The sequence below is a fragment of the Schistocerca americana genome, chromosome 2 (genome assembly GCF_021461395.2).
Source record: "Schistocerca americana isolate TAMUIC-IGC-003095 chromosome 2, iqSchAmer2.1, whole genome shotgun sequence".
NCBI lineage: Eukaryota > Metazoa > Arthropoda > Insecta > Orthoptera > Acrididae > Schistocerca > Schistocerca americana.
In genome coordinates this window covers 547,467,498-547,485,977 of record NC_060120.1, presented here as the reverse complement: position 1 = coordinate 547,485,977, position 18,480 = coordinate 547,467,498, and the positions used below count along the sequence as shown (strand labels likewise).

The 18,480-nt window shown below is 44.3% G+C and overlaps 1 protein-coding gene across 1 annotated transcript in view; it reads left to right on the top strand.

Moving 5' to 3' along the window:
* LOC124594159 (G-protein coupled receptor GRL101-like) overlaps positions 1-18,480 on the top strand; it is a 324,101-nt gene that overhangs the window by 40,104 nt on the left and 265,517 nt on the right. The window contains exon 3 of the mRNA XM_047132515.1: positions 3,675-3,791. Coding sequence (XP_046988471.1) covers positions 3,675-3,791 — 117 coding nt within the window. The remainder of the gene's footprint in view (positions 1-3,674; positions 3,792-18,480) is intronic.

Sequence of the window (18,480 nt, the reverse complement as noted above, 5' to 3'; positions counted from 1 at the left end):
TAATACTTCAAAACAAAATAACCGACAAAGGAAAAGAACAAGAAACGTCTCCAGTCGAAGTTTAGCTTCACGTGAAAGCGATGTGAGCAGCTCCAAGCAACTACGCAAATTGCGGGATAATAAACTCTAGGCGTTACGTATACGGGATAAAAATGACGCACAGATTGGGAGCAGTCGACAATGCGGGAAAGCAATGGGGGTGATAAATTTGCCGGCCCCACAGATGTGTGACGCGCGTTCGGGAGGCATCAGATGCACTTTCCTTTGCACACCAAATTCTCTAACTGGGTTTCTCTGCTACATTCCACACCAAATTCTGTAATTGAGTGGCACTTTATAGAAGCAAGAGACGGTCAACAGCTACTGAACCGAATCAGAATCTTAGAAATTGTTTCGGTTTGAGGGTTTGCTTGTTATTTCTAGCTTTGTCAGATTTAGTTTTATACAGGAAAACATTAAAGGTTCGATCTGATTACAAATTACTTTTCCTTATTTCCAGGAAAATTTAAGATAGTGACGGGAAGATTGCAGTTAATTTATTTTATAAGACGCCAAAATGCAACCTCATAATAACACTTTTATAACAGTGTTCAGCCATATGAAGAGCAAAGCAAATAACAAAGATGGCGGGGACAAATACTTCAAAAGACTTTACTTGGATTAGATGAACATTAAGTGTCATATTTAAACTGTATAGAAGTGCTAAGTCCAACGATGATGGCCTCTCATAACATTATCTTAGATCAGCACAAGTATAGACTCTCCAGTAACTATTTTTTTTCGTGTGGAGTGTTGTGGCCTATCACTTTATCAGCGAAATTCAAAACAGTATAAACAATCAGAGACAACGGCCTTGCCACAGTGGTAACACAGGTTCCCGTCAGATCACTAAGTTAAGCGTTGTTAGATTGGCTAGCACTTGGATGGGTCACCGTCCGAGTCTACTCAGTGCTCTTGGCAAGCGGGGTTTCACTCAGGCCTTGTGAGGTCAATTGAGGAGCTACTTGACTAACAAGTGTTGGCACCGGTCACTTAGGGGAGAGCGGTGAGCTGACCTCATGCTCCTCCGTATCCGTATCCAGTGAAGCCTAAAGCCTAAGGATGACACGGCGACCGATCGGTGCCGCTGGGCCTTCATGGCCTGTTCGGACGGTGTTTGTTTTACGGTCAGACACTAAACAGTTCTCTATGACTACCAATGGAACAGCGGAATGTGCAGCTAATTGAAACTTAATTTTGACGTGTGAAAAGGGATAACTACCAGAGAAGTGTATTGCTATTTTCAGATTAAAGTATATTTTAGATCGGAATACAAACCGTACGAAAAAAACACAGAGGACAATCCACAAGAAAATCGTCAAAACACAGTCTTAAAATTACCATATTACAAACGGAAATGTAGTTCGCAGTATCAGCTCTCCGTAAAACTTTCCAATATAGAATGTCACGATTGAGTGAAATATCCATAACTGAGGCGGTTGCACTGAATCGTGTAGCTGAAATTAAGTGCATCTGACCGTAATTACAAACTCCATTGTAAAGGGCACATCTTTCCTGGCCGTCTGGATATCAGAACTCAATCCCGCGTTCCCGTGATGAATTTTAGATGAGACACTGCGACCGTTTAACCACGAAATCCGTCACAGTCCAGAATAATATTGGTGCACGTTGCTAAAGGCATTAATGGCCGTGAAATTAAATGTTATTGGAAACACGATTTTCCGGAGATGGGAAGTGCGTGCGTCTATATGGACATGTGTAAAATTGTGTGTGTGTATGTGTGTGTGTGTCTGTGTGTGGACACGCGCTTGCGTAAGATGAAATATCACATAAGGTTCCATCAGAGACGTAACGACATAGAAGACAAAGTTTGTAACGTTCTTTAAAAAAATTGCTTTTGGAAAACATAGAACTACTGCCTGAACTGGGAATTCATACAAAACTGGAGTTATCGTGTGGCGTGTTGTAACTGCAAGTGGTGTGCTTACTCTGTGTTATTGCTAGCAATAACTTTATACGAACTGATTGGGCAATACAACTCCCAATACCAATGAAGAAAGAGTCACTGCAAATTACGTTCAGCCCCTTAGGTACTGAATCCTCTGGCCCTGTTAAAAACTGATAACGTTGGTTCCTGTGCACATATCAAACAAATAAAATTGTGTTACTTCTACAGCAGCAACGGTGGATCGCGATATATTCTGGTCTCTGTTGAAGAAGAATAAAATGTACTAGCTACAAGCTCAGCGGTGTGCAATTCTGGCCGTATTACTTTGAAATATACATGAAATTCTTTTGGCTGATAAATGAAAACATTTAAGAAAAATTCAATGTTTTTGAAAAACATATGACCTGGACAGGGAGGCGGTAGTGATTTGGATGAATTATTGGCTTTTTTAATAGTCAAACTGTAGTCGAAGTTAAGTTTGGCTTTTCAAAACATCTGTCAACTGAAATTAAATTACTCAGAAAAAATTCATACTTTTTACTGAGTTACAAACCATGAGATTTATACAGCAAGTATTATCTAATCTCACTAAAAAAAGCATAAAGAAAAATCATAAAGTACGTTTACCTGCGTTAACAAACCTTAGAATCATTACAAAAGGGAAATATCTAACTAGCCTATACGTCAAATCTGTTTACGTACATTCTGGGGTTCCTCAACAGAGAACTCAGTGTTACCAGTTATCAGCCGACTCATTTACGCTAACGCGATGGCAAACGAAAGTCATAAGAATTTAACTACTCTGCCTTACTTGCGAAAAGACTTCTGATTCCACATTTATATTTCCAGTAATACATCTACTCGTAATTCCTACATTATAATCTAACACTTGGTGGCTTTACAGTGCGCAGCACAAAAACTACCTACTCCATCCTCTTTCGCTCTCAGACAGATACCCACTCCTGTGCACCAAGCAGCTCTCACTCCAACATTACAATTTCAGATCAGAAGTATTATCTTTGGCACTGCGGTCGTGCATAGTTAGTGAACCGCTTCATGGAGCCAATAAGAGACGTACATCACTGATATACCGAGCGAGGTGGCGCAGTGGTTAGCACACTGGACTCGCATTCGGGAGGACGACGGTTCAATCCCGTCTCCGGCCATCCTGATTTAGGTTTTCCGTGATTTCCCTAAATCGTTTCAGGCAAATGCCGGGATGGTTCCTTTGAAAGGGCACGGCCGATTTCCTTCCCAATCCTTCCCTAACCCGAGCTTGTGCTCCGTCTCTAGTGACCTCGTTGTCGACGGGACGTTAAACACTAACCACCACCACCACCACTGATATAATAGTTTCATTTTAGTTTATATTAGTATCATTACAGCATTCGGGTGCCTCATGTATGTGTACCCCAGCAGACCCCTTTCACGTTAAACTACAGGAAGAGGTGAGTGGCTCCCAATTAGTATGTATGTGCCTTCTGTCAGCATTTAAGCCTTTTTAAATAGTCACAATTTATTATACGTATTTTTACAAAATGAATAATAGATCTGTTTACACCCTCAATACAAATAGTGGAAGCAAATGTTTCGTGAATGATAGTATACTTCTTCAGTAATGCACAGCGAACTATTACACAAAAGAAGTGTTTATATTGGGGGGGGGGGGGGGGTGGAAGGCATAAGCAATTCTTCGGCCCCGTCATCTTATCGTTTTGTGTTTCAGAGTCATTCGTCTGCCCAGTGACGCACTTCAAGTGCGCCAACCACTTCTGCGTGCCTGAGGACGCCGTCTGCAACTTCGAAGACGACTGCGGTGACGGGTCGGACGAACAAAGCTGCTGTGAGTACCCACCCCAAAGAACGTTTAAGTTCTCTTAGATGCTCTTCTCAATTTTTTGTCTGCTATGTGGTATCCCAAGCTACAACTGCTGCGCGGGGTAGCAGCGTGGTCTCAAGCGTACTGTCACGATTCGCGCGGCTCCCCCCGCCGGATGTTCGAGTCCTCTCTCGGGCATGGCCTGTTGTCTTGTCCTTAGCGTAAGTTAGTTTAAGTTAGATTAAGTAGTGTGTAAGCTTAGGGACCGATGACCTCAGCAGTTTGGTCACATAAGATCTTACACAAATTTCCAAGCTACAGCCACCAACGGAGAAATTTCGAATCCTGCAGTTTAACCAACCAGTTTTTAAAAGGAAGGAATTTTAAAGTCTAGAGTACTGTTAACGACGTGTTGGTACATGGAGGTCACTAACTTGGATTGGAAAAGATAGGAAAGGAAACCCACCGTTTCCAAAGGACCCGTTACCTCAGTTACTTTTTTCTAGGGTAACCTCAGTAAACCTAAATGTGACTGGTCTAAAGTGAATTTCTGGACCGCTCCTTTCGAAGGCAAGTCTAGTGCCTAAACAACTCCGCAATCCAGAGTGGCCTTACTATTCACCTGAGTTCAGGCAACAACACAGCGCGTTAACTACAGTAAATTTGAAAACGGAAACTATAACGGCACAGTGTATGTTCTCACAGACTTCTGATTAGAAGAAATATGGCAATTCATTGATGACTTGGGTTAGTCATTTCTGAATGAAGTGTCAGGAAAACAATGAAGGGGTACGCTACTAAGAACATTTTGATCATAGCCCGGCTAATTGTCACTATAGCTTACAGAAAGAACTCTTTGCAGTACGGTTCTCTTGCATTGTATGAATAACATTACAGAATAAACGACACATTTCCAATCACCTAAAGCCAAACATGTTGCTTTTGAAAATAAGAATAAGTGTTTTTTATGCATGTTTAATGCGTTACTCGATTTTTGAGAGATTTATTTCCACAATAATTCATTAATAAGATACACTATGTGATCAAAAGTACCCCGACAGCTGGCTGAAAATGACTTACAAGTTTGTGGCGCCCTCCATCGGTAATACTGGAATTCAATATGGTGTTGGCCCACCCTTAGCCTTGATGACAGCTTTCACTCTCGCAGGCATACGTTCAGTCAGGTGCCGGAAGGTTTCTTGGGGAATGGCAGCCCTTTCTTCACGGAGTGTTGCGCCGAGGAGAGGTATCGATGTCGGTTGGTGAGGCCTAGCACGAAGTTGGCGTTCCGAAACACCCCAAAGGTGTTCTATAGGATTCAGGTCAGGACTCTGTGCAGGCCAGTCCATTACAGGGATGTTATTTTCATGTAACCACTGCTCCACAGGCCGTGCATTATAAACAGGTGCTCGATCGTGTTGAAAGATGCAATCGCCGTCCCCGAATTGCTCTTCAACAGTGGGAAGGACGTAGGCGCTTGAAACATCAATGTAGGCCTGTGCTGTGATAGTGCCACTCAAAACAACAAGGGGTTCAAGCCCCTCCATGAAAAACACGACCACAACGTTAACACCACCGCCTTAGAATTTTACTGTTGGCACTACACACTCTGGTAGATGACATTCACCGGGCATTCGCCATGCCCACTCCAAGCCATCGAATCACCACATTGTGTACCGTGATTCGTCACTCCACACACCGTTTTTCCACTGTTCAATCGTCCAATGTTTACGCTTCTTACACCAAGCGAGGCGTCGTTTGGTATTTACCGGCGTGGTGTGTGGCTTATGAGCAGCCGCTCGACCATGAAATCCAAGTTTTCTCACCTCCCGCCTAACTGTCGTAGTACTTGCATTGGATCCTAATGTAGTTTGTAAGTCCTGTGTGATGGTCTGGATAGATGTCTGCCTATTACACATTACGACCCTCTTCAACTATCGGCGGTCTCTGTCAGTCAATAGATGAGATCGGCGTGTACACTTTTGTGCTGTATGTGTCCCTTCTTGTTTCCACTTCACTATCACTTCGGAAACAATGGCGCTAGGGATGTTTAGGAGTGTGGAAACTCGCGTACAGAAATATGACACAAGTGACTCCCAATCACCTAACCACTTTTGACGTCCATGAGTTCCGCGGAGCGCCCCATTCTGCTCTCTCACGATGTCTAATGACTACTGAGGTCGCTGCTATGGAATACCTGACAGTAGGTGGCAGCACATTGCACCTAATATGAGAAACGTATGTTCTTGCGGTTGTCCGGATACTTTTGATCTCATAGTGTACGTATGGTTATGTATAGTTAGATGAAAATTAGCTACAAATTACAGCTTTATTTTGAACGTCATGTTTAATCAAACTGACTTTGGTAACTTCCAAGATCACTAACTTGTTAATAGCTGCGTGAAATAGAATAATATCAGTAACAAGGAGGGCTGGACTTAAAATCCCATCAAGGGCATAGAAGCAGAGGCTTGATTAGGACAAGCGTAGGAAGGAAATCGATATTTTTGTTGTTGAAGGAAGCCCGGCTTTCGCGGGAAATGATTCAGTGAAATCGCAAAAACGTTGATTCAAACATCGCTCCTCCTCCTCTCATTTACCGTACCATTTTTCTCGTTGATAAATAAACCAGTGACGAACAATTATGTTAACCAACCTATCTCTCCCTTTCTCTCTCAGTTCGCTATGACTATGTACCTACGTACGAGCACATGGAATAAGGTAACTGATATGTGATTGGCTCGAAGACTTCTTAAGTACTAGAACTCAGTATGTTGTCCTCGAAGACTAGTGTTCATCAGAGAGGAGGTTATCGTCAGGAGTGTCTCAGGGAAGTGTGCTAGGACCCCTGTTGCTCTCTATATACATAAATGATTTGATGGACAGGATCGGTAGCAATCTGCGGTTGTTTGCTGAAAAAAAAAATGTTCAAATGTGTGTGAAATCTTATGGGACTTAACTGCTAAGGTCATCAGTCCCTAAGCTTACACACTACTTAACCTAAATTATCCTAAGGACAAACACACACACCCATGCCCGAGGGAGGACTCGAACCTCCGCCAGGATCAGCCGCACAGTCCATGACTGCAGCGCCTAGACCGCTCGGCTAATCCTGCGCAGCTGTTTGCTGAAGATGCTGTGGTGGACGCTATGGTGTCGAAGGTGAGTGACTGTATGAAGATACAAAACGACTTCAACAAAATTTCCAGTTGGTGTTATGAATGGCAGCTGGCTCTAAATGTGGAAAGCGGATGGTAGGATGGCAGGAGGAACAAACGTGTAATGTTCGGATACGGTATTAGTAGTGTCCTGTTTGACACATTGAAGTCGTTTAAATATCTGGGCGTAACGTTGCAAAGCGGTGTGAGGTGGAACGAGCATATGAGAACTGTGGTAAAGAAGACGAATGGTCGACTTCGGTTTATCGGGAGAATTTTAGAAAAGTGTGGTTCACATGTCCTTTAGTTTTAGCTTGTTTTGTCTCTTGCTTAGCTGAAATGAACCGAACTCCTTCTGATTTTGCTGAAGGTGAGTCTGAATTAGTTTCAGAGATTAATATTGAATATGGTGCAGGCGGTTTTACTTTCAAAATGGTTCAAATGGCTCTGAGCACTATGGGACTTAACATCTATGGTCATCAGTCCCCTAGAACTTAGAACTACTTAAACCTAACTAACCTAAGGACATCACACAACACCCAGCCATCACGAGTCAGAGAAAATCCCTGACCCCGCCGGGAATCGAACCCGGGAACCCGGGCGAGGGAAGCGAGAACGATACCGCACGACCGCGAGCTGCGGACAGGTTTTACTTTAATTTTTTTGGTTGAATATACTGAGATCGCATGTAGGACACTGGTGCAACCTATTCTTGAGTACTGCTGAGTGTTTGGCATCCGTACCAGGTGGGATTGAGGGAGGACATCGAGGCAGTTCAGAGGTGGGCTGCCAGATTTGTTACCAGTAGGTTCGAACAACATGTAAGTGTTACTGAGATGCTTCTGCAACTCAAATGGGAATCCCTGGAGGAAAGGCGACGTTCTTTTTGAGGAACACTATTGAAAAAAATTAGACAATTGGCATTTGAAGCTGAATTCCGAACGACCGTGCTGCCGCCAACATACTCTACGAGTAAGGACCGCAAAGATAACATACGAGAAATTAGGGCTCATATGCAGCCATATAGATAGTCGTTTTTCCCTCCTCCATGCACCGTACAGTGGCTTGCGGAATATCTGTGTAGATGTAGATATAGATGAAGGTATAGCTGAAGAAAACCATTTACTGCTATCCAAAGCTACAGTTCTCAACAAAGGAACGAGATTTCTCTGAACAGAAGATTCAGATCTCTCACATGGGTGAAATACACAACAGAAGAAAAACCGTTCCAGTAAACATAGGTCCGCAAATGAGCCGTTTGTTTGATGATTTCAAAAGTGTGATTACAAGCTGCCACTGAATCCGTTACAAATTGTAGCCGTACTTTCTACAAATGTATTTGAAATGAAAGCTTTCCGATGAAACCGCATCTAACTGGGCCCAAATTTGACGTAAACGCATATGCTGTTCGTGAGTAATCACACCATGGACGTTTCTTATTGACTATGTGGCTAGGGGTTCCATGTGATGGGCTCATTGGGCCACACAACACTCCAAGAAAACTTGAAAACTTGATGCGACAGTATCTTCCAGGATTACTTTACAGGATTGGCGAAAAGTCACGACCGAAAAGTACTCAAGGAACTTGACATATACACTCCTGGAAATGGAAAAAAGAACACATTGACACCGGTGTGTCAGACCCACCATACTTGCTCCGGACACTGCGAGAGGGCTGTACAAGCAATGATCACACGCACGGCACAGCGGACACACCAGGAACCGCGGTGTTGGCCGTCGAATGGCGCTAGCTGCGCAGCATTTGTGCACCGCCGCCGTCAGTGTCAGCCAGTTTGCCGTGGCATACGGAGCTCCATCGCAATCTTTAACACTGGTAGCATGCCGCGACAGCGTTGACGTGAACCGTATGTGCAGTTGACGGACTTTGAGCGAGGGCGTATAGTGGGCATGCGGGAGGCCGGGTGGACGTACCGCCGAATTGCTCAACACGTGGGGCGTGAGGTCTCCACACTACATCGGTGTTGTCGCCAGTGGTCGGCGGAAGGTGCACGTGCCCGTCGACCTGGGACCGGACCGCAGCGACGCACGGATGCACGCCAAGACCGTAGGATCCTACGCAGTGCCGTAGGGGACCGCACCGCCACTTCCCAGCAAATTAGGGACACTGTTGCTCCTGGGGTATCGGCGAGGACCATTCGCAACCGTCTCCATGAAGCTGGGCTACGGTCCCGCACACCGTTAGGCCGTCTTCCGCTCACGCCCCAACATCGTGCAGCCCGCCTCCAGTGGTGTCGCGACAGGCGTGAATGGAGGGACGAATGGAGACGTGTCGTCTTCAGCGATGAGAGTCGCTTCTGCCTTGGTGCCAATGATGGTCGTATGCGTGTTTGGCGCCGTGCAGGTGAGCGCCACAATCAGGACTGCATACGACCGAGGCACACAGGGCCAACACCCGGCATCATGGTGTGGGGAGCGATCTCCTACACTGGCCGTACACCACTGGTGATCGTCGAGGGGACACTGAATAGTGCACGGTACATCCAAACCGTCATCGAACCCATCGTTCTACCATTCCTAGACCGGCAAGGGAACTTGCTGTTCCAACAGGATAATGCACGTCCGCATGTATCCCGTGCCACCCAACGTGCTCTAGAAGGTGTAAGTCAACTACCCTGGCCAGCAAGATCTCCGGATCTGTCCCCCATTGAGCATGTTTGGGACTGGATGAAGCGTCGTCTCACGCGGTCTGCACGTCCAGCACGAACGCTGGTCCAACTGAGGCGCCAGGTGGAAATGGCATGGCAAGCCGTTCCACAGGACTACATCCAGCATCTCTACGATCGTCTCCATGGGAGAATAGCAGCCTGCATTGCTGCGAAAGGTGGATATACACTGTACTAGTGCCGACATTGTGCATGCTCTGTTGCCTGTGTCTATGTGCCTGTGGTTCTGTCAGTGTGATCATGTCATGTATCTGACCCCAGGAATGTGTCAATAAAGTTTCCCCTTCCTGGGACAATGAATTCACGGTGTTCTTATTTCAATTTCCAGGAGTGTATTTTCGCGTTTGCATGAATCTGGAAGTGTATTGTAGGTTGTAAATAACGTTCCCTTATGTAGTTTGTCTGCCTTCTGGTAATGCCCATATAAATTACAATTATGTAGACGATAACTGTTGTGAGGCAGATTACAATAGTGCAGCCGTCACCTCATGAAGATACATGGTGTGATCGCGTGTTGTTTTGCTACCGAGGTAATACTGTAGTAAACATTTGTGATATGATGGCGGATGCAAGCAAGTTCACACCAGAAGAACGTCTCCTTCTTAGCGCATGGGTGCATGGAAAGGAACAAACGGGTGAGACAAATCATGAAATTAGGAAAAAAATTTAATTTCTTAAAGAAAGAAGTCGCAACGGAGATTAATCTTCGGAAACTGGAAACAAAGGCCTTTACAACTTGGTCTGTGACAGACACACCACGCAGTGGACGCAAGAAATAAGACAACGAAACCGAAGTCATTGAACGTTTAGATGCATCATTTGCTCCGTTCACCTGGAAAATCGACAAGAAAGCGGTCTGCGGAGATCACCATTCCCAGAACCTGCACACATCGCTGGATGAAGAAAGTAAGTTACCGGTCATTTCTAATCGACAGGATCAATTAATTAAGTGATGATGATATGAGTACGCAACATGAGTCGTGCGAACAGTTCCTTGCAGCTTTTCCAACATTAGTGGCTCGCGTAAGGTTATGATGATAGATGAATGTGCTGTGCATGTTAGCTCCCAGTCTCGAAATGTTTATATCTTGGAGAAAAAAGACCGTCATTATTATGAAGAAATTGACCAACACCTGGGCGAACAGCCACCAACTATAGTTTGATGTGGTAACATCGAGTCACGACTCTGAGCTGAGAATGATGATCAGCACACAGAGAGGGTATGGAGTATGCCCTCCAACAGCAACCGAGCTCTGGTTTTTCTATCTGAGGTCATCTCAAAAGTGAACAGTACAATGTAACGTTGATGCGGTTGAAGAACTGTCTGTCTTCTGATAATGCTCATATAAATTACAACAATGTACATGATAACATTTGTGAGTCATGTCCATTATAATTATCCGGGCTGTTACGCCGCGATCGGTTGATAAATTCTGTGTCGATTCCCAACGTTTCGCCTCCGACTGCGGGAGACGGATGGCGTGACTATGGGAAGCCCACTAAGTCCCGTAATTGCAAACTTCTTTATGGAGAAATTCGAAGAACAGGCCTTAGGTACTGCCAGCAAAAAACCTAATGTATGGTTCCGATAAGTGGATGACACGTTTGTGCTGTGGAGACATGATAGGGAGGAACTAAGCCGGTTCCACGAACATCTGAACAGTATAAACACGAGAATTCAGCTTACAATGGAGGAGGAGGTAGACGGCAAATTACATTTCCTCGATGTGCTTGTTTTTAGAAACGAAAATGGTACTTTGGGCCACTCTGTATACCGCAAACCCACGCACACGGACCGTTATTTGCACCGGGATTCGAACCACCACCCACAACAGAAGCGAGGTGTTATCAAGACGTTAGCGGACAGAGCTAGAAACATTTGTGAACCTGAGTTGCTCGACGCTGAGATAGAACATCTCCTCAATGCTCTAATGAAGAACGGATATTCGTCCGCCGAAATAAAACGTGCGTTGAGGCAGCCACGGTGAAATACTGACGTACAGGCTACTGCAAAATCTAAGGTTTTCCTGCCGTTTGTTAAAAATGTAACGGAAAAAATAGGGAGGATCTTGACGAAGCGGAATATTACCGTAATTTACAAGCCCACCAGGAAGATACAGGAATACCTTAAGCCTGCCAAGGACGCTCGCAAACCATTGGAAAAAGCTGGAGTGTATAGGATCCCATGCAGCTGTGGTGATGTTTATGTGGGTACCACTAAAAGAACGGTTTCTAAACGTTTGGAAGAGCACAAGGGAAATTGTAGAAGAGGAGAAACGGAACGATCAGCTGTTGCGGAGCATGCTTTCCAGCCAGGGAACCACAATATTCGTTTCGAGGAGACGCAAGTACTAGCGGCCACAAGCGGATATTACGAAAGGCTCTACAGAAGGCAATCGAAATCGCTAAACACCCAAATAATTTCAACCGAAAGGAGGAGGGCGTGAAATTAAACGGTATATGGATGCCGGTGTTAAAGAAGATGTGTACCACCCGTCCACTACTGGGTGATGGCAACGGCGATCGACGGCGACCGACAGCGGCCAATTGCACTGACGTCTTCAAAAAACGTGACGTCACGCCGCGGCGTGGGAGCGCGCGGACACGGAATTTAGCGGCAGTCAGTAACGAGCCAGTGGATGTGTTGGACCTTCCATCGAGCTACGGACCCCCTTGAAGATGTCTGTCGGAGACGAAACGTTGGGAATCGTCACAGAATTCATCAACCGACCACGGCATAACAGCCCGGATAATTATAATGGACATGATGTTTCCGGCAGTGAAAGTCTACATTTTAGTATTTGTGAGTCAGATTACAACAATGCAGCTGTCACCTCATGAGGATACATGGTGTGTTACATTCGTTTCCTTGTTGTTCCATTCCTGAATGTATCTGTTTCTGTTAAATACAGTTTCTGCTAGAGCTATGGAGTCGTTTCACGTTCCTGTTTGCCTTTCATGTTGCTTTCTGCTTCAATATAATAACATTAGTCATTAATACATTTGTGCTGCATGGGACGCGTCCGACTCCCAGTCAAGGATTTACAAATGACAGTCCAGTGAATTGCAAGGCATTGAATCGCACACCTCCCAGCACATCCTTCTCAACACTCCGAGTGTAGCCCTTCTGTCTGCCTACGTGACTCCTCTGCTCTCCTGACTACTGCCACCTCATACTAAAGTGCTTCCAAAGTCCTCTTACTTATTTAAAGCATGCCGTTTCGAATAAAGATGTAAATTGCATTTATTAACTACCAACAATGACTGGTACTGATATGCATTACCTTTCTCAGTGTTGAGTAATTATTCCGATCTAATGGGTGCTTATATTCTGATTTTATATTCGTTACGGGACAGTTTTGGGAAAACGGATGCATAACAAAACACAACAGCATTAAGGTATGAGTGTCATTCGTGTCTCATAACAAGAGAATGAGGTGCTGTGCTGTCATTTCCCACTGTCGTTTAGTATATGAAATGATGCAGGGCTCTACTTTGATTTGTGAGATTGCTCAGCAACCAAGCAACTACGTAATTTAGGTGTACGACTAATTTATTGTTCCACAAGAGTAAATACATGGTAATAAAAAATCATGCTTCATGTAACAGTACGTCATAGGAGTTGAGAGAATGTGATGGGCGCTGTGCATGATAAATCTGCTGCCTACATTGTTGCTGTGGAGCTTATCTGGCAAACGAGCCACCCAGCCATAAGCAGGCAGAGTCTCTGAGTGAGACACTTGTACCTTCTTTCAGTACACGGCCAGGGCTATTACACGGGGTGTCCCAGGAGGAATGGTCAGTATTCAGGGATATGGCAAGAACGATTATTCGAACACAAAAGTCTAGTAAACATGGACTCTAAGCTGAGTACCTTAAGAACTATGATCAGTTCTTCGTCCTAGATGCCTGTGAAAAAAATCGCTTCTACGGCAAGCTCTTTGCTTTTCATATTTTGGAAACAGGTAGTAAGGACTAAAACAAGAAAAAATTGTCTAGTAAACATAGGCTTTAAAATGCATACCTTAAGAACTATGAGTACTTGCTCAGTAGAAGAGATGCGTTTCACAGTAGCGAAGATGAATACAAGGTCATAGCTCTTAAGGTACGGTATGCACTTTATAGCTCATGTTTACTGGATATTTCTTTGTCCATACCATCAAGTCTCAAAATATGGAAAGAATAGAGCCTGCAGTAGAAGAGATTTGTTTCACAGTATCGAAGATGAAGAATTGGTCATAGCTCTTAAGCTACGCATTTTAGAGCCCATGATTCTAGACGTCTTTGCTCCGAATCATTGTTCTTGTCATATCACTGAATATTGACCATTTCTCCTGGGACAACCTGTATGGGACGTAATATATAGGTAGAACACCACTACAGATATAATTAAAATCCTCTCTGCTTGTATCAAACTGTGCTAGAATGCAAGTCAAAGTGAAGAGTGTGACCGACTGTTGCTCTGATTCAAAATCTGACTGCCGCGCAGGGTAGCCACACGGTCTAGGGCGCCTTGTCACGGTTCGCGCTGCTCCCCCAGCGGAGGTTCGAGTCCTCCCTCGGACATGGGTGTGGGTGTTGTCCTTAGCGTAAGTTAGTTTAGGTTAGCTTAAGAAGTGTGTAAGTCTAGGGACCGATGACCTCAGCAGTTTGGTCCCATAGGAGATTACCACAAATTTTCAAAATCTGGTTACAAGCTTTCGAATATTCATTACAACCCTTTCCAAAGGTTCTAAGCAACATAACTAACTGTGTATAGCAACCTTCTTTGCTGTTGGTATGGCCTAAATTCTGGTAAGCTGAAAGTGGAGTACGTTTTACAGTTTTCCTTAACTACGATGAATAAGCGTTGTTAGACTTTTCTTAATTTTTTTATCAGTTCAAATGCTGGCATAGAAATTAACGTTTCAGTTCATCCCAAAGATTTTCGATGGCGTTGAGTACTCCAGCCTGAGTTGAGTATTTCATTTGATTTGCTTAGAGCGTTGGAGATGCGCAGGGCTGCACCAAGTTCAGTTTCAAACTGTTGCCGTATTATTGGAAGTATGTTATCTTAAAACTCTACATTTACTTTGCCACGTAACTAATATAATGGACCAAGCGCAAACCATGGAGAAAATAATCCTCACACTTTCCCATCACCTGTTATCATTCTCATCAAACCATTCTCAGGCAAGTAACGTTCGCCAAGCATCAGCCACTTTCTCATACACCCAAATAGTTGCTGCTCTATGTATAGTGATCAGCAATGGAAATACACTTTTCCCACTGACTCACTTCTGGTCATTGTAACCGGTAAATACATGACATTTGGGACTATGCCACTTATAGTTCGTTATTGATAGTTGTACCTGAGATACAATGGAAGACCTGTGCAATAGCTGACAACCTGTCTGATAATTACTTCATACAGTACAGTTCAGCTTTCAGTAGCCTTTGTCAGTTAACTGGCCTTTCCCCTGTAGTTTTGCCCCATGTGTGATCATCACATTCATTTCACTCATACTTTCCTCCCCCTTTGTCGGTTTTCTCCTCCTCTCCCCTCTGCCGACCTCCATGTCTCCCTCTATCTGACCACCTCCTCCTCCTCCCTCTCCCTATCCATAACCTACTCCCTCTTTTTCTGTCCATCTACTCCTCACCCCTGCCTGGCTATCTACTTTTCACTTCCGTCTCTACCCATCTCCTCCTCTCTCCTCTCTTTGGTCCTCTCCTCCTCCCTGTCTCTCTGTTCATCTCCCCCTCACCCCTCTGTGCCCCTCCTCTCCTTCCTACCTCTCTCTGTCTTTCCCCCCTGTCCATCCAATCCTGCAACACTCTCTACTTATCCATCCCCTCCTGCCCCTTCTCCCCTCTCTGTCCATCCTCTCTTCTATCCATTTCAGCCTTCCCCAAGAGCCTGCAAAGAACGTTGATACAACAGACCAGTACTACAGCCACAGTACACCTGCCATTCAGAGCAGCTTACTCTTCAGGGGTGGTAAATGATTTCTTGCCTCCAACATTTAGTCTTTCCTGCAAAGCATATCGATCAGGCAGGCCAGTACTATTCCCACAAAACATCCCTGTTGTGTAGGGCAGCCTATATAGCAGAAGATAAAAAACACATTTCTGTGCATATCTCAGGCCCTTTGGAAGGTAAGAGGTTATAAACCCCACAGTGCTGATACACATGAGTCCCGCTGTTTCTGTGCCAAATTTTCTTTTAATCGATCCAGGTGCTTGGGAGGAGATCCTGGACGTACACTCTGTGTTATATTTATAACGTATGTTAGACCAGCAGATTGCTTACAATCATGCCTCTTAATCACTCAGTTCTCTCCTAAAACATTTTTTGAATGAAAATATTTCCTTAGCCACATGTTATCAAGCTTTTGGAACACTGTTTCTTCAACGAGATTTTCTGAGATGATGCTCCATCTTCTGTCATCTCATTTCACCTAGTCTTTCTGGAATGCCCTCATATTATTTAGATGGTTATAGTAATTTAATTTATTTTCCCAAGTAACATAAGACCGTCTGAGCCAATGCTACTTGTTTCTGAAAAGAATAATGCCTGTATAAACCCAGTAACAAATATTGGCTAAAAGTGAGGGATTTGTCATACAATGTAAATGTTGTTATACTTACAGCATTCAGTCTTAAGACTGGTTTGATGCAGTTCTACATGCTACTCTAACCTCTTAACCTCTCCATATGAACTACAACTGGCATACATTTGGTCCTGTTTACTGCAGTCAAACCCTGGTCCACCTCTAAAATATTTACTCTCAGCCCTCCCTTCAATCCCCACTTCCACATTACCTAACTGCCTCAGAATGAGTCCTATAAACTGACCTGATCTTTTAGTCAAGTTGTGCCATTATTTTTCCCCAGTCTGATTGAGAACCTCTTCATTAGTTATTCGATCTACCCATCATCAGTACTGTTCTCTATCACCAGATTTCGAAAGCCTGTGTTCTGTTTTAGTCCACATTTCACTTCTATACTCGACTATACTCCAGACAAATAATTTCAGAAAAGACATTCCAGCAGTTAAATTTATGTTAGATGTTAATAAATTTGTCTTTTTCACAAAAGCATTTCTTGCTATTGCTAATTTGCGTTTTATATGCTTTGTATTTCAGTCACTGTCAGTTGTTTAGCATTTTAAATAGTAAAACTCACCTTCTACATTTGGTGTCTAATTTTATAGTCTAACGTCCTCAGTATTACCAGATTTAATTCGACTGTGTTCCATTGCACTTGTTTTAATTTTGAATGTGAAACTTCTTTCCAAGACACTATCAGTTCTAAGGGTTATTCCACTCCATGATAGGCTGACTGGTACAGCAATCGTTTTTCATGATTGAATAAAGAAAAAGTTTCAATTTCTTCATACTATCAATCTACTCCGTTGCTCTTCTAAAACAGTTGTCATCTCATGTAGAACTACAATGATGCTGACGAACTCAAAGCATGTATTTCTTCTCCCAAAACTATAATTCTCTTCTCACATTCCACCTTGCTTTTCCTTACTGCTTGTATGATATTGTTGATAACTTTTTGCTTTCTATATTTGATCCTTGCTGCCATCAGATGTTCGAAGCATTCCATTTATCATTGTCATAAGTTTTCTATAAATCTAGAAATTCTTTAAATGTAGGTTTTCCTTTATGAAGTCTTGTTTCCTAAATTTCTCCAAACGCAAACTGATTTCTCCAAGGTACTTTTCTAATAATCTTTCGACTTCTCTGTAGATAATTCGTGTAGAATATACATACGAATAGTACACAATGTGATCAAAACTATCCGGACACCTGCAAAAACATACGTTTTTCATGTTAGGTGCATTGTGCTGCCACCTACTGCCAGGTACTCCATATCAGCGGCTTCAGTAGTCATTAAACATCGTGAGAGAGCAGAATGGAGCGCTCCGCGGAGCTCACGGACTTCGAATGTGACCGAGCGAGGTGGCGCAGTGGTTAGCACACTGGACTCGCATTCGGGAGGACGACGGTTCAATCCCGCGTCCGGCCATCCTGATTTAGGTTTTCCGTGATTTCCCTAAATCGCTTCAGGCAAATGCCGGGATGGTTCCTTAGAAAGGGCACGGCCGATTTCCTTCCCCATCCTTCCGTAATCCGAGCTTGTGCTCCGTCTCTAATGACCTCGCTGTCGACGGGACGTTAAACACTAATCTCCTCTTCCTCCACTTCGAATGTGGTCAGGTGACTGGGTGTCACTTGTGCCATACGTCTGTACCCGAGATTTCCACACTCTTAAACATCCCTAGCTCCACTGTTTCCGATCTGATAGTGAAGTGGAAACGAGAAGGGGCACGTACAGCACAAAAGCGTACAGGCCGCCGATAGTTGAAGAGGGTCGTAACGTGTAACAGGCCGACATCTATCCAGACCATCAGACAGGAATTCCAAACAGCATCAGGATCCACTGCAAGTACTACGCCATATACGCCGCGCGGGGTTGCCTCGCGGTCTAGGCGCGTTGTCACGGTCCGCGCGGCTCACCCCCATCGGAGGTTCGAGTAATCCCTGGGGCATAGGTGTGTGTGTTGTCCTTAGCGTAAGTTAGTTTAGGCTAGATTAAGTAGTGTGAGTCTAGGGACCGATGACCTCAGCAGCTTGGTCCCATAAGCTGTTACCACAAACTTCCAAAATTACGACAGTTAGGCGGGAGGTGAGAAAACTTGAATTTCATGGTCGAGCGGCAGCTCATAAGCCACACATCACGCCAGTAAAGACCAAACGACACCTCACTTGGTGTAAGAAGCGTAAACATTGGACGTTTGAACAGTGGAAAAACGTTGTGCGAAGTGACGAATCACGGTACACAATGTGGCGATCCGATGGCAGGGTGTGGGTATGGCGA